We start from the raw sequence: 17,414 nt of genomic DNA, 5'->3' as shown, positions 1-17,414 counted from the left end.
AAAAAGACACATTCAAGATGAATACCAGAAAAAACTTACTGGCAGAAACATATATTAGGCCATGTAACAGTCTTCCAATGAAAATGATGGAAATCCTACCATTTGGGACATTTAAAACTAGATTGGTAAACATGAACTCGATTTCCCTCTGTAAGGAAAGGATCTTCCACCATTTAAGCCAACAGGAGTTTTGACATTGACTTCAGTGAGTGTAGGATCAGGCCCTAACTTCCTGATTCTATGCTGCTGATAAACAAAACACTGTAATAATACCCTGACACTGGGAGGCCATGAGATCTACTGGACAGGGTGCTAGGTTGCAACTCAGGAGGCCTGGGATCTATTCCCAGGTCTGTTTCTGTCCTGCTGGATAACCTGACGCACATCACTTTGCCTCTCTGTGCCTTCATTTCCCTACCTGTCATGTGAATAATGAGACTGAACTGCTTTCTGAAGTGCTCTGAGATCTATGGATGAAAAGGGCTATGTCAGAGCTAGGTATTCAAAAGGAGAAGACAGCATGCCAAATTGATTATAAAAACATATCCCACTCTCCTAAATCCCATTATACAACAGACATCCTTCCATCAGCACACAGGGCAAAAGCCAATGAGGAGCCCTGGGATATATAGTGTAGGAGCTGTCGCTGCCTTGCACAGTTCATTACAGACCCACAGCTGAACCTGTTATATGACCCCTGGGAACAAACATTCCCTCCTGAGACCCTGGTTCGTGTTACAGTTTTGTACTGCACTCCTAGTGTGAGCCAACTGTGGGGGTCATTCTGAGGAGAGTGAACAGGGCAGCCTGCAAGGTCCTGCGGATCACTTTCAGCTATTAAAACACAGTTATTTTTAGACCTAGTAGTTAAGGGCTGGAGCTTTCACTTTGAGCCCGTAAGAACACAGAGAACACTGCAGGGGTAAAACAGAAGCATAAATTTGTTTCTTCAAACTGCTTTTGAGGATGGGGTAGAGCTGACTCACAGACTTTGCAGGCTGTCGGGGCATTTGAAGGGTTAGGAATGTATGGAGGCTTTCAAGAGGGAGGAATCCCCCTGAATTTGTTAATAAGTTTTTAGGAGAAATGTATCTCTGCAGGTGATCAGAAAAGCAGCCACCCTCATGTAGGCTAGTGTCATTCAGATATAGTGAGCCAGGACTATAGATGTGGTGTTGTTACTAAAACATGACATAATTATCATAAATAATAATTTTAATGACAACAGTAGAGAAACTGCAGAGAGCAAGAAGGTAGCTAAGAAAGGATATGATTAAGGCATTTGGACTCAACTCTTGGGTCTACCACTGATTTCCTGCTTTACCCAGGGCAAGTCACTTAATTTCTCAGTTTCCATCTATAAAATGGAAACAGTAACATTTTCTCTCTGTATTTAGATTGTAAGCTATTCCGAGCAGGGACTGTCTCTTATGTGTTTGGACAATGGGGCCCTGATCTCAGCTGGGGTTGCTCCATACTACTGGAATATAAATAATAATATTGTGAGCTACTCCTTTGCTGTTCATCAGAAATAAAAAGACATTCATTCAAAAACTGAAGTCAGTCCCTCCAGGGCCCAATCCTGCCCTCTTTGCATACCCACAAACTCCTATCAAAGTCACTGAGAGTCGTGCATGTGCAAAGAAGGCAGAATTGGGACATACATGTGCATCTTATCTAGTCACTGTGGCAGTGGGCCTGCTTGTGAGGTGATGGTTACCCAGGTACCCATGGGCGCCCCAGCACAATCTTCCCATTTACAAACCAGATCTCAGCAGGCAAGAACGCTCAGTCCCTTTTTCTTTCATGTTCCTTCCCCTCCTCCCTGTCCCATTTTCCACTGCAGCTTCATCTCCTGTGGGCCGGAAGAACATGGGCTCCCCCGAGTTGCATGAACATGCAGCTCCATTCTCTGCTTCAAGCAGGATGATCTGGTTATGACCTGTTTTTTTTCCAGTTATTTTAAGGGTATGGTGGAGGAGCTTTGTGCCTGGCATGAAAGAATGGCATGGTCTTGCCCATGCAAATGATTTCTTTTGTGTTAGTTTGAAGAAAGGCCAAAAGCTTTAAGAGACAGCTAATCATTCTAATACTAGAGCCTTTGCTGCTCTCTAAGGAACAAATTCCGCCCCCTGCTCCTTAGCCACTGAGGACCACTGGCAGCAGAATCGGTGTGGTTCTGCTGCAGGCATGATGCTATCAAGAGTGTACATATGCTCTCCGCATGGTGCCCTCTTCTGCACAAGCTCCCTACTCATTAGCACTTATGGGACAGAAGGGAGACAGCATAGTGGACTGAAAAGGGGTAGACACGCCTTGGTGAAGTCCCCTCAGTGGCAGCTCCATTCACTGGACTGACACCTCCCCTTCACATTCATGAGTGCCTAAGGTCTACACTAGGAGTTGAGGTCGCATTTAGCAGCGTTAAATAGATTTAATCCTGCACCCGTCCACATGACGAAGCCCTTTTTTTCGACTTAAAGGGCTCTTAAAATCGATTTCCTTACTCCACCCCCAACAAGGGGATTAGCGCTGAAATCGGCCTTGCTGGGTCGAATTTGGGGTACTGTGGACACAATTAGACGGTATTGGCCTCCGGGAGCTATCCCAGAGTGCTCCATCGTGACAGCTCTGGACAGCACTCTCAACTCAGATGCACTGGCCAGGTAGACAGGAAAAGGCCCGCAAACTTTTGAATTTCAATTTCTTGTTTGGCCAGCGTGGCAAGCTGCAGGTGACCATGCAGAGCTCATCAGCAGAGGTGACCATGATGGTGTCCCAGAATCGCAAAAGAGCTCCAGCATGGACCGAACGGGAGGTACGGGATCTGATCGCTGTATGGGGAGAGGAATCCGTGCTATCAGAACTCCGTTCCAGTTTTCGAAATGCCAAAACATTTGTCAAAATCTCCCAGGACATAAAGGACATAGGCCATAACAGAGACCCGAAGCAGTGCCGCGTGAAACTTAAGGAGCTGAGGCAAGCCAACCAGAAAACCAGAGAGGCGAACGGCCGCTCCGGGTCAGAGCCCAAAACATGCCACTTCTATGACAAGCTGAATGCCATTTCAGGAGGTTCAGCCACCACTACCCCAGCCATGTTGTTTGACTCCTTCAATGGAGATGGAGGCAACACGGAAGCAGGTTTTGGAGACGAGGAAGATGACGACAATGAGGTTGTAGATAGCTCACAGCAAGCAAGCAGAGAAACCAGTTTTCCCGACAGCCAGGAACTGTTTCTCACCCTGGACCTGGAGCCAGTACCCCCCGAACCCACCCAAGGCTGCCTCCCGGACCCGCCAGGCGGAGAAGGGACCTCTGGAGAGTGTACCTTTTAAAATAGTATACATAGTTTAAAAGCAAGCATGTTTAATGATTAATTTGCCCTGGCATTCGCGGCTCTCCTGGATGTACTCCCAAAGCCTTTGCAAAAGGTTTCTGGGGAGGGCAGCCGTATTCCATCCACCATGGTAGGACACTTTACCACTCCAGGCCAGTAGCACATACTTGGGAATCATTGTAGAACAAAGCATTGCAGTGTATGTTTGCTGGCGTTCAAACATCACTCCCCTGAAGATAACACAGAGAGATAAAGAACGGATGTTATCATTCATGGTCACCTGGTTGAAATAGGGTGCTTTTCTTAAGGGGACATTCAGAGGTGCCCGTTCCTGCTGCGCTGTTTGCCTGTGGCTGAACAGAAATGTTCCCCGCTGTCAGCCACGGGGAAGGTGGAGGTGCTAGCCACGAGCTGGGGGGAGGCAAAATGCGACCTTGGAATGAAAGCACATGTGCTATGTATGTAATGTTAACAGCAAGGTTTACCCATGAAAGAGCGTACCCATTGTTCTATAAAATGTGTCTTTTTAAATACCACTGTCCCTTTTTTTTCCTCCACCAGCTGCATGTGTTTCAAGGATCACAGGATCTTCTCCTTCCCAGAGGCTAGCGAAGATCAGAAGGCGAAAAAAACCACACTCGCTATGAAATGTTCTCTGAGCTCATGCTGTCCTCCCACACTGACAGAGCACAGACGAATGTGTGGAGGCAGACAATGTCAGAGTGGAGGAAAGCACAAATTGACCAGGAGGAGAGGTGAAAGGCTGAAGAGAGTAAGTGGCGGGCTGAAGCTGAAAGGTGGCGGCAGTGTGATGAGAGGAGGCAGCGTACGGTTCAGCTGCAGGAAAGGCAGCTGGAGCACAGACCGCCGCTACAGCTCCTGTGTAACCAACCGCCCTCCTCCCCAAGTTCCATAGCCTCCTCACCCAGATGCCCAAGGCGGCGGTGGGGGGGCCTCCGCCCAACCAGCCACTCCACCCCCGAGGACTGCCTAAGCAACAGAAGGCTGGCATTCAATAAGTTTTAAACTTTTAAAGTACTGTGTGGCCTTGTTCTTCCCTCCTCCACCATCCCTCCTGGCGCTACCTGGGTAGTTATCCCCCTGTTTGTGTGATGAATTAATAAAGAATGCATGAATGTGAAGCAACAGTGACTTTATTGCCTCTGCAAGCAGTGATCGAAGGGAGGAGGGGAGGGTGGTTAGCTTACAGGGAAGTAGAGTGAACCAAGGGGCGGGGGGGTTTCCATCAAGAAGAAAAACAGAACTTTCACACCGTAGCCTGGCCAGTCATGAAACTGGTTTTCAAAGCTTCTCTGATGCGCACTGCACCCTCCTGTGCTCTTCTTATCGCCCTGGTGTCCGGCTGTGCGTAACCAGTAGCCAGGCGATTTGCCTCAACCTCCCACCCTGCCATAAACGTCTCCCCCTTACTCTCAGATATTGTGGATCGCACAGCAAGCAGTAATAACAGTGGGAATATTGGTTTCGCTGAGGTCTAAGCGAGTCAGTAAACTGCGCCAGTGCGCTTTTTAATGTCCAAATGCACATTCTACCACCATTCTGCACGTGCTCAGCCTGTAGTTGAACAGCTCCTGACTACTGTCCAGGCTGCCTGTGTACGGCTTCATGGAGCCATGGCATTAAGGGGTAGACTGGGTCCCCAAGGATAACTATAGGCATTTCAACATCTCCAACAGTTATTTTCTGGTCTGGGAATGAAGTCCCTTCCTGCAGCTTTTGAAACAGACCAGAGTTCCTGAAAGATGCGAGCGTCATGTACCTTTCCCAGCCATCCCACGTTGATGTTGGTGAAACGTCCCTTGTGATCCACCAGTGCCTGCAGCACTATTGAAAAGTACCCCTTGCGGTTTATGTACTCGCTGGCTTGGTGCTCCGGTGCCAAGATAGGGATATGGGTTCCGTCTATGGCCCCACCACAGTTAGGGAATCCCATTGCAGCAAAGCCATCCACTATGATCTGCACATTTCCCAGGGTCACTACCCTTGATATCAGCAGATCTTTGATTGCGTGGGCTACTTGCATCACAGCAGCCCCCATAGTAGATTTGCCCACTCCAAATTGATTCCCAACTGACTGGTAGCTGTCTGGCATTGCAAGCTTCCACAGGGCTATTGCCACTTGCTTCTCAACTGTGAGGGCTGCTCTGATCTTGGTATTCTTGCACCTCAGGGCAGGGGAAAGCAAGTCACAAAGATCCATGAAAGTGCCCTTACGCATGCAAAAGTTTCAGAGCCACTGGGAATTGTCCCAGACCTGCAACACTATGCGGTCCCACCAGTCTGTGCTTGTTTCCCGGGCCCAGAATCGCCGTTCTACCGCCTGAACCTGCCCCATTAGCACCATGATGCCCACACTGCCAGGGCCTGTGCTTTGAGAGAAGTCTGTGTCCATGTCCTCGTCACTCTCGTCATCGCGCTGACGTCACCTATTCGCCCGGTTTCGCTTTGCCAGGTTCTGGTGCTGCATATACTGCTGGATAATGCGTGTGGTGTTTAATGTGCTCCTAATTGCCAAAGTGATCTGAGCGGGCTCCATGCTTGCTGTGGTATGGCATCTGCACAGAAAAAAGGCGCGGAACGATTGTCTGCCGTTGCCCTGATGGAAGGAGGGGCGACTGACAACATGGCTTACAGGGTTGGCTTACAGGGAATTAAAAAAAATCAACGAAGGGGGTGGCTTTGCGAGAAACAGAATGGCCCCCTCAAGGATATAACTCAAAACCTCAAGGACAGAACGCAAAACTGGGTTTAGCAGGCCGTTGATTTCACGGAGGAGAAAATGAATACAAAACAAATGTGATCTATTTCTTGTTTTGATCCACTTCATCTATCTTTACACATCTTGCTGGCAGCAGACTGTGCAGTATGACTGCTGGCCATTGTTATCTCCTGGGTGCTCGGCAGAAGACGGTGCAGTATGACTGCTGGCCATTGTCTTCTGCTGGCTGCTGATTAAAAGACAGTGCACTGCCGACAGGACTCAATCGCCATGAGATGAAACTTAAAAAGGAAATGACCTGGCTGAGTCACTCCCATGTTTGCCCAGGTGCCCCGACCTCATCGAGGTCGGTTAAAAGAGCACCCAGGACTACGTCGATGACAGCTACCAGTCATACTGCACTGTCTGCTGCCAAAAGGCAATAAACTGCTGCTGCGTAGCAATGCAGTACCGCGTCTGCCAGCACCCAGGAGACATACGGTGACGGTTAGCTGAGCAGGCTCCATTCTTGCTGTGGTATGGCGTCTGCACACGTATCTCAAGAAAAAAAGGCGCAAAACGATTGTCTGCCCTTGCTTTCACGAAAGGAGGGAGGGAAGGGGGGCCTGATGATATGTACCCAGAACCACCCGCGACAATGTTTTAGCCCCATCAGGCACTGGGATTTCTACCCAGAATTCAAATGGGTGGCAGAGACTGCGGGAACTGTGGGATAGCTACCCACAGTGCAACGCTCCGGAAGTTGATGGTTGCCTCAGTACTGTGGACACATTCCGCTGACTACATGCACTGAGAGCATTTGTGTGGGGACACACACAATCGACTGTATAAAAACGCTTTCTACAAAACCGACTTCTATAAATTCGACCTAATTTCGTAGTGTAGACATACCCTGACATTCCTCTGGCAACTACAGCAACTGCTGACCCAGTACAACAATATTAGGAATGTTTAGATGCCTTTGATGTAATTTAGTCGCTGGCAACGAGGAGGAGCCAGCATCATGTGACCAGCCAGCTCTGCGCACACTACCAGCAAGAAGTGCTCTGTGGAACTCCGCTTGGAACCACTGACATGGAAGGCGAAACTACAAAATTTATGAGTGAAGGTCAGAGTCGGTGTGGAAGGAGGTTGGAGAAAAACTTAATCCAAACTCTGCCCACAATCCCAAATTCTAACCACAATCTCAGAGTAAACAATGAACATTTCTACTAACCTGATTAGTAGTGAAACGCATCCAATAAAGTGAGCTGTAGCTCACGAAAGCTTATGGTCAAATAAATTTGTTAGTCTCTAAGGTGCCACAAGTACTCCTTTTCTTTTTGCGAATACAGACTAACACGGCTGCTACTCTGAAAAGTGACAACACTGACGTTTTATTAAACTGCCATCATTTGGCTTCCCAGTCAACACCCTTCTGAGACGAATGGGGGCAGATCAAACCGTCACAGAGCTACTTCCCGTGTCCTCAGGCTCAGGAAGACAGCACTGTATTTGTTCATGTGGGGAAGATTACCTTTGCAACCACAAAAACAGGAATTTAGGGTGAGACTTTCAGCAGAGGTAAATCAGCAGAACTTCAGGCCCCTCTATTTTGTTAATGAGGACTTAGATCCTGCAGAAATAGATGGGGCTGCACCAGAAGTGCTAGTCTGGCATAACTATCCAGTATCAGGAAAAATTGAGCCCTGTTTAGGACGATAACCCCAATACCCCTCTTCTACCCACCTACCATGATGGTGTGATTTGGAAACTTGGCATGGACAGTTTTCACAGATTCCACAAAGTGCTCTGAATATCCATTGGCCACATCCAGGCAGATGTACTTGATAAGAGGAATGGCCTCCAGAATACTTGTAAGCCTGTCCAAGTCGTCCTTCCCACTGCCTGAGCTCACTGCTACATGCTGGAGAGATAGAGAAAAATGATCAGCAGCTCTTAGAGATCAGACAAGTGCACAGTTCTTGCATCTGTTTCCACCCACCCTGGGAAAGCTTCCATAGAAACCCATGCTGGAAACTATCGAGTGCTCTGTTATGTAAAACCATACAGAAATAAATACCATAGCTGGACAAATCAACCAGTTACCTACACTTTGTATTGAGGCTCTTCTTCAATACAGCAGTAGTGACATATTATAAACCCTATTTACATTTAAACGGTCTATAAACTAATGTGAAATGTATAAGTGGACTCTTTCATGGGCAACCATTATCATCTGAGTTGCCCAGATCAACAAAAACCACAGAAACCCTCACCAGTTTGTATAATTCCAAAAAGACAGAGTTGCAAACTTTGGGGATCCCTTAGAGAATAGGGCATGGACCTGTCAATTCACTCAATCCTCCCTTAATCTACATCCTCACTATGTCCTCACAGAAAAAAATAGCTTCCACAGCTGCTGGCTCACAGAACCTCAGCAGAGATCCAAGGCTACAGAGCAAGTCAGCATTTAAGCATCAGATGACACTACTGCAATCACTGTGCAACACAAAATGTGCTTTCAATCGATCTATAAGATATGTAACTTAAGTGACAAAGTGTTCAGACAGAGCATATTCCTTGGGGCCTACCCCTACTCTCGTACTATATATGAAAAAAAGCTGTTGAGCCTAAGTGATAGGTTGGCCTTTCGACAAGCCCCTCATAATTAAAATATCATTTAAAAGTGAGCCACAGGTAATGAAACACCTTGTGCAATGTCAAGAGAACAATGCCATGGGCATTATTTTCCATAAAGGAATGACTTTCATAGCCCTGCATAGGCTGCTCTAAGGCAGGACAGAATGAGCTTATAATATGGGAATATACCTCAAGGCATTCTGGGTGATTGACTGCAAACAGTTTCCATTCTTCCAGAGAATAATGCTTCTGAATAGCAGTGAACATTGCATGCTAGAAAAAGAAAAGAAACAAGCAAACTGATATTAACATCCAAGTTAGTCATCTCTTCTTCTCCCATTCTGCAGTGGCAAACTTAGCACTATGACATGTCACTGTGTCTTACTTTTATATTCATCTTGCTTGAAATAATAATGAATTAGGGTTTGATCCTGATTCCTCTTCAGTGAGAGTTCAGAGTGCTTAGCACCATGCAGGATCAGTGACTAAATAAGCAATAATCTACCATTAAGCATGCAGTTGTACAGTGCATTCTCAATTTCTTGCTCACTATGGATGTGTTGTGAGTCGTGAGGCTAGAGGTCAATTAACTAATGAGTTCTGATTGCAGTAACTGTACTACTAGATAACCTGCATGATCAAAATCTTTGTAGCTAATCAGATTTCTCTTACATAATGCACAATTTATAAATAGAAACAATAGAGAAGAAATTCCTCTGTCATAGAAGGTTGTAATGTCACTAAAGGGTTCTGATAACATCAATTCTATCCGCACCCCCACTGGGTGACCTCAATTACCTACATCAAGGTAAAAATGACCTGTGCCTTGTGCCCACTAGGATTTTACATGCAGAGCACTATCTTAGGTTAGGTATCTTGATGTGAAAACACACCTCTTTTTGCAGTGAAGACATTGTCTTAAGATTTTACCATCCTGTTCTTGATTTTATAATAGTGGTTCCCTTTGTATCCCAACTCCCAAGGCCCATATCTAAATTATGTAATTGCCTTATTACAGGACATTCTGTCACCAAACAAATGGTTTCCTCGCTTTTGCAGAGAAAGAGGAAAGTCAGCACTTACTTTAGTCATCACCTTTGCCATTTCAAATGTGCCCACAGTGTCCATATTTGCCACCATAATGGGGATCCCTGTGTACGTTTGTTTGGAGTTGCGGAATATGAAGGTGCGCCTGAGATCTACCTGTGAGTAATGAATGCAAATTCTGGTAAGTACCTTTAGACCAACAGAGATTACGCCCAAGCTGTCACAATTATATACAGCATAGAGACAACAGGAGTTTTGCCTGATTTCAGCGGGAGCAGAATTCAGCCCAGCCTCTCACTCATCCCCGCAGTACTCTTATATGTACCATTGTTTGCTTCCATTGGAAGCATTCCTACCTCTGCCTACCAGGTGAGAATGAAAATGTCATAAAACAAAATACTGTGGCTATGATAAGGAGAAGAGTCTTGTTGACATGTAGGGAAGGAAACTGGAAGGGGGAAAGGAGGTAGGGAACAAATTAAAATGAGAAGTGATAGGAGCTGATGGGAATAGGGAAAGGTCAAGATGATTTTGAATTATTTTATAAATAGGGCCTTACCAAATTCATGGACATGAAAAACGTGTCACGGACCATGAAATCTGGTCTTGTGTGCTTTTACCCTATACTATACAGATTTCACCGGAGGGAACGGGACACCAGCTTTTCTCAAATTGCAGGTCCTGACCCAAAAGGGAGTTGCAGGGAGGGTCACAAAGTTATTTTAGGAGGGTTGCGGTATTGCCACCCTTATTTCAGCATTGACTTCAGAGCTGGGCCGCCAGAGAGCGGCTGCTGTTGTCAGACACCCAGCTCTGAAGGCAGTGCCCTGCCACCAGCAGCGCAGAAGTAAGGGTGGCAATACTATACCAGGCCACCCTTACTTCTGCGCTGCTGCCTTCAGAGCTGGACAGACGGATAGTTGTGGCTGCTGACTGAGGGCCCAGCTCTGCAGGCAACAGCGCAGAAGTCAAGGTGGCAATACCATACCATGTCATCCTTACCTCTGCGCTGCTGGTGGTGGTGGCTCTGCCTGCAGAGCTCGGCTCCTGGCCTGCAACCCCTGCTCTCCAGCTGCCCAGCTCTGAAGGCAGCGCTGCCGCCAGCGGCAGCACAGAAGTAATGGTAGTAGTACTGCAAAGCCCCTACAATAAATAACCTTGCGATCCCCCCACAACTCCTTTTTGGGTCAGAACTCCTACAAATTACAAACACCACGACATTTCAGATTTAAATAGCTGAAATCATGACATTTACAATTTTTAAAATCCTATGACTGTGAAATTGGCCAAAATGGACCGTGAATTGGGTAGGGCCCTATTTATAAACGATTAACCTCTCAGCAGTTTGTCAACCTATACTGATATTTTTTCTACTCTTTCATTTAAAAATGGGGTGAAATCCTGGCTTCACTGGCAAAACTCCCACTGGCTTCCATGGAGCTAGGATTTCACTCCTGACCTTTAGTGAAAAGTAGCAGCATGATAATAACTTGAAGTTGCTTCCCATGAACTCAGAGACTTTTTGTTCAGTATCTACAGTGTATGTTCATTGTGCCGCACAATAGGGTCCTGGTTGTAACTACTGCAATACTAATAATATATAAAAAACCACCACCATATCCTGGGCAAATAAACTGAGGCCTTCAGCCATTTATTTTATAAATATGTTAGCCTGAGTTTATTCAGCCCAGGAAACTGTATTATTTCCTAAACAGAAAACAAGAGCTCATGATAACAATATATTTGATCTAAACAATTCTTAAATATAAAGAGCATTTCTCTCATTTAGCACTCCCCAATAGAAAATGTTAACATAAACGCACAATATTAAGACATCGAGTTAATCTGTGAACGATCTCCCCACATACTGCTGAGACTCCTTCATTGGTCTCTACGTTTTCCACTTTTCAGCCTTCACCTGAGAGATGCTTCAAAGAGCTGAAATGAGGTAAAATGCCCACCACCACAGATACCATGAGAACACCTGACTTTGACAGTTTGCTTACAGGCTCTTTGGAGCTCTAAGTCAGGAGTTATCAGACTTTTTCTCAATGTGAACCACATTATTTATTATTTCAGTCCCACCTAGGGGCCTCAGGCACTGCTGAGTACCTTATTGTGTTAGGCTCTACAAACACATAACAAGGAAAAGAATGGTCTTTCCCCTAAGAGCTTACAATCCAAATAGGAGTTTACATCTTAACAGAGAGATTGTAAATGGAATGGGAGTTGATCCTCAAGGCAATCATGTAGACCCACCCAGCCTCCCATTTGCAATCACATAATATTCATATGGCAATTTCTGCCACATCCCACATGGGAAAGCTAATATTAGCAAAGCATTTAATGTATTGGTACTACTTTTAATGCAATTTAGAAGCTGGGGACAGGAAGAGATAACAGAGCACAGTCTGAAAACCACTGCTCTAAACTAATATACAAGCCAAATGCCCATTCAAATGGGCATGAAAAGAGGAGGAAAGGAAATGCTCATCTGAAGAGCACCAAGACACAGGGCAAGCTGTAAACCTGTGCCTGAACCACAAGACCTTTCTTCTTCCAGGGCGCCTCACTTCCACGGATTATTCCATCTCTGAAATGACCCAGATAGGTGCTGCGTGTCTTTCTCACGTTACTCCAGGTGTACAATGACATTTCCAGGGATAATGCTGTATTGACAGGGCTGTTGTGGAGGAAGCTTGCAATCCCTCTACCAATGAGGCTCTTTTCCTGTGTATCTAGAGAGAAAAGACTTCAGTCTCCAGGGCTGTTAATCCAGCAACTTTTCACCAATGGGAAAGTACACTTAGAAAAAAATGTAAAACCAACCAACCAAAAAAAAAAAAAATCTACTGTGAACAGGCTGCCCCATTTTTCCAGGAATGAGGGCACTGGTAGCAGCCACACTGCAATGTGCAGATTACCCTACTTTACAGAAAAGGAGTTTTGACATTAAGGTAAGTGGAGGAACAGCTCTCCAGCCTTCTTTCAGTTTACAATTTTAAACCAATGGCTAGTCTTCCTGAAAGATACTGGACTGGAAACCCTCAAAATGGAAAGACCTCAGAATAAAATCCAGCACAGGCAGCAGCAGTGTAAGCTTCCCAAGCATTGTCCGATAAGCATATCTCAGCCTGAAATTGGAGTGACCCGTAAGAGCGAGAGAGCGGTGCAGCCTCCATTCTATACTGGCCCTGGCCCTTCTCCTAAGAGGGCCAACAAGGGGCTTCGTGCCAACTGTGGTGAAGGTGTTTTTATCATGTGCCACCCGCCCAGCAGAGGTGAGAGCTGCAATTAATATTGGTCATATCTGGAATATTAGCGATATTTGAGTTTGGACAAATATCCACCATACCCTGCATTACTGATGTTCAAGCTACTCAGAAAACGTAGTCATATGGCACACCGATCAATGCTCTATTAGCTCTGCCTGATCCTAAATTGTAGTGCAGGCAGAAGGGAGCACTGATCAATGTGTACCTTGCTCTTAAAAACCCAGCAGATATTGGGCTCTCTCCCACCTCCTGATCAGACAGTGTGGGGTGGAAGGAGGAAAGGGGAGAAAATGCATTGTCCTGTGCACTGTCTCCTCCCTGGGGAAGGCTAAGAGGAATGCACCATTGGCCCAGCCCCCACCCACCCCCATTCTAGTGGTCAAGGTGAAAGAAGGACCCATTTCCCTCAACTATGTTGTCTGTGCAGGGAGGGGAGAGAAGAGGAGAAATCAGACAGTGGCCAAGTCCAGCAGCACAGTTGGGCCTGCCTCACTGCCAAACCTGAATACCCCCCAGTTGTGCCCAAATGCAAATGTTGGGACCCATGCACATCTCTGCTTCCCCCAAATAACTGTAGTGAGACCATGGATTCACTTCAGCGAGGACACCCACAACCATCTGATGCTAACAACTTCCAGTTATTCCCAACCCAAGTTTGATATGAAATCCATGCCCTCTGGGTGCATGATTCTGTACCCTAGCAAGCCCCTGGCCCATGCAACTCCCCCTCCCTACCCACACCTTTTTTTCAAAATCTGAATTCGAGCTTCTGAATTTTGGTTCCTTCTCTCTAAAAGGAGGGAGTAACTCCAGGAAGCAAAGACAAGGAAAAGTAACAAGAATAAAAGATGACACTGCAAACGAGCCAGGGAAAGGAATGTACACCGCCGACTTTGTCATACTGTGCTGCACTACACTGTCCCTCTGTGAAGGTGACTTACTCCCAGCTATTAAGTGAAGTGTTGTCTGTGCAGAATAAGACACTCAAACAGCTTAGCCAGGCACTGTTAATTTAAACTTCAAAGCAGCAGCTTGTTGGGTATCAGGCACTGTAGTAAGCAGCCTCTGTTCCCTTGCCAGCGCTATTTATTTATACAGTACTCTTGTTTTGAAGCAGGACTGGGACTGTTTCAGATTTGGCTCTCTCAGGTACTGTCAATAGCTGTTGCTACAGCCTCAGTGATGGTGTCCAATTTCTTAACCTTCATCAGCTTTCACTGAGCCCTCATGACATGAAATGCTTTTTGCCGTTCATCATGCTCCCCTGAGGTAACTCTCCCTTACTGGCCCTGGTTCTTCTAGCTTTTCCCATTCCCATCAACCCCTCCTTCCCCCATGCATGCACAGCTAATATACAAAACCCTGCATTTAAATAAAGTAAATAAATAAGCAAGTAAAGGAGACCCTCAGCCCCACCTGTTTGCCAGGCCACTGCATTTAATTTTGAAGAGGAATTTTCACGCTGCTTAAGTGAACTACTGAAAATGGTCAAAGGTGCTCCTTTTGGTCAAAGGTGCTCCTCCTTACTTGAGGGCAGAAGTAAAAAGGGCAATGAGTAAATTAGTCCAGGATACCATTATTACTGAATTGAAAGGGAGCACTCCTCAAGTTATCATCATACTGAGATGGACTCTTTAGCCTTATTCCTCCATTCTTGGTGAAACGCTTCTGCTTGGATTAGCTCTCAGAATTCCTGGCCATAACAAATCCAGCCACCTCTCCCTTTGACTCCTTTCCCTCCTGATCCCATTCTTCTCACTACCTCCTTTGCCCCTTGTTGAAGGTTGAATCCTCCCGCCCTTCCCCAACCCAGTGCAATGCCTGTATTAATCACATGGTGTTTGACATCTGGGGTGAGGTGGGGTGAATGGTGTCACAAGATGAGGCGGCCATGTTTGTTGTGAGTTCATAGCGATGCCGAGTTTTGTGGGCTTTCCCCAAATCAGTGGTAAGGTTACTCAGCAAGACCCATGCAGCATTATGGAAATGCTTTGACTGGCTAATAATGATCCGCAGTCCGATTACTGAGAGCTGCATATGCTGCAGTTACAGAGAACCAGCTCAGCTGTGGCGGTGCCGTTACACACCCAGAACTGGTCAGGCTGCAGGGATTTTTTACATAGCGGAGAAAGAAGCGGCCAGTTTATAGGGTTGCCGGCTGAACAGGATCCCAGCCCTCTGACAGGCAGAGCCAATTCAATGGCACCACGGCATTCAAAATCTCCCCTCCTCCTTTGTTCATAACTGGGGCTCTCCACCCGCTCACCGTGTATGGATTGGCACGTGCACCTTCCACCCTCCTCTGGCTGCTGGTACTTTCCTGCCCGCCCTGGGACGCCGGGTTTGTAACCAGACCCCCGGGGAGGGGCAGCGTCCCACCGCTACTGTAGCGGCGCAGCTGTTCCCTGCGCGCTGCCGGGGAGCGACGCTCTAGGTCACCGTCTCTCGCCCCACCCGGGGCGCTGCAAAAACCCGCAGAGGCACCTGCCAGGAGAAAGCAGCGCCGGGCGCAGGCTAAGGTCCGAGCACTCTTTAGTTTTCAAGTCCGCGCTCGCATCAGCAGCGCTCCTGGCACCTCTCCGCGAGCAGCGGCCGCCTTTCCAACCGCGGCGGCACAAGGGCCGCTTCTGTGAAATCGATGGGCGGGGGCGGGTTCCCCGGGTAACCCTGCGTAGCCTGGGGAATAAAAACAACCGCGAGACAGCGGCTGCGAAGTTAACGCTACAGAAGGACAGCTTCCCACCCCCACCCAGCATGCTCGGTTTGAATGCCCCCACCTCGGCTCTGCTTTTGAGGCTGCTTCTCTTAGGTCTGAGCAGGACGTCATGAAAGTCCAGTTTGAGATCCGCTTCTACGTGGGGCATCTCACCGGGACGGTGGGGGGTGCCCCCCAGCTGCGCGGATGCGCTTCCTTGCGGCGGCCGCCGGTCCGCGTCTGGTGCCGAGCCCGCTCCCTTTGCAGGGAGGGTTTTTATAGGGAGCCGGTGCTTAAGCGCCCGAGCTTTATTAGGACAGTCATGGGGGGGGGGGCTGTTTTTAGCACGCGCCGCTGCACGGCACAATGGCAGCTGCTGCTCGTCCTCCCCCTTTTCGCCTGCCCGCCCGTGCGTGTGTCTGGCTCCGCGGGCTGGGGCTGGGCGGCGTGTTGCTAGCGAGCGCTGCCGCAGGGCGCTCCGCATTCAGCCGAGCGGGGCCGTGGGCGGGAGCGAGGCGTCACGCGCCGGAGAGCGGGCGCGGCGCCTGGAGCCGCGGCGCGGGGAGGGCGCACCAAGGGGGAAGACGGCCGCTCCCCGCCCATGTGACCAAGCCCCAGCTGTAGAGAGAGAGAGCTGTACGCGCGCCGGGGGGCAGGGTCTGCGTGTTCCTCGGGCTGTGCTGGGCTGCCGCGGTCCCCTTGTGAAACGTCACTTGTGGCAGCGGGGGCTCAGACTTTCCTTTGAAGCTGCATTCCCCGGCGGAGGAAGACCGGGCGGCTGCGGTGCCCCTGCCTTGGTATCCCCCCCACACACCAGTGCTGCTTGTTTTAAATGGGGACACTCATCCTGCAGGCCTTGTTCAGTGTTTCTTTAACAATTGTGCAGCCCCTTTGTTTAAGATTTCGGGGAAACTGCGTCCCTAGTTCCTCCAGCACTTGGCATGAGGGCCTGACCTCATTTCCTCTGTTCTGAGGCAGTCATTCGCGTTTAGGCTTCAGTGGCTGGCTACTCTCTTTCCTTCCCTTCTGACTGCTGGTTTTTCCCTCTTTGATCTTTCCTTCTGTGCTCTCTGCTGCAGCCTTCACACAGGAGAGCAGCTCTGAGAGAATAGTGTATTGGCACTTAAGAGAGGTGAGGTTGTGAAACTGCTCCTCCCCTGCTGGCTGTGCTTAGTGAAGCCAATGCTCTATGCAGCCAAGGGAGGAGAGTGACCGTCCAATGAAGTGAGCTGTAGCTCACGAAAGCTTATGCTCAAATAAATTTGTTAGTCTCTAAGGTGCCACAAGTCCTTCTGTTCTTTTTGCGAATACAGACTAACACGGCTGCTACTCTGAAACCCGTCCTGCCTGTGGGGCACAATCATAATTAAGCTCTCAGCCAAGTAATGGTGTAGGCCTGGAGGCAAGCCATCTTCCTGAATCTGGAACCCTACAAGATGCTGGGAACCTCAGATCTGGACCTGACCTTTGCAGTTAATCCCTGTCTCTTTATAAAGGGCTGCCCAAAACCCTAGACCTGATTGTCCCTGAGCTGTGGTGAAATTCAGCTCAGGCCCATGTCTATTTACTAGGCTGAGTTGTGTAACTCCTACCTGAAAGGAAAACTGATAGTGAGTGAAGTGTAGGAATTGTTACACAAATTAATGTGTGTTTGTTCTGTTACAGCCTTGCAGTCACAGAGTAGAAATGTAGATGA

General features: G+C 47.9%; 1 protein-coding gene across 2 annotated transcripts in view; it reads right to left on the bottom strand.

Moving 5' to 3' along the window:
• Positions 1-16,260, bottom strand: part of GMPR (guanosine monophosphate reductase) — a 64,376-nt gene extending 48,116 nt beyond the window's left edge. The window contains exons 1-4 of one of the 2 annotated variants that reach the window (XM_074944829.1): positions 15,801-16,260; positions 9,785-9,904; positions 8,891-8,974; positions 7,812-7,985 (exon numbers count right to left, since the gene is read on the bottom strand). In XM_074944829.1, the coding sequence (XP_074800930.1) occupies positions 7,812-7,985; positions 8,891-8,974; positions 9,785-9,904; positions 15,801-16,202 (780 nt within the window). In that variant the 5' untranslated portion in view covers positions 16,203-16,260. Of the gene's footprint in view, positions 1-7,811; positions 7,986-8,890; positions 8,975-9,784; positions 9,905-15,289; positions 15,398-15,800 lie in introns of those variants that run through there. The other variant, XM_074944830.1, reaches the window with a different exon arrangement.
• Between the last annotated feature and the right edge of the window lie 1,154 nt (positions 16,261-17,414).

The sequence above is a fragment of the Natator depressus genome, chromosome 2, assembly GCF_965152275.1.
Source record: "Natator depressus isolate rNatDep1 chromosome 2, rNatDep2.hap1, whole genome shotgun sequence".
NCBI lineage: Eukaryota > Metazoa > Chordata > Testudines > Cheloniidae > Natator > Natator depressus.
Note: the sequence above shows the minus strand (reverse complement) of the source record. Positions and strands in the feature narration are given on the sequence as shown.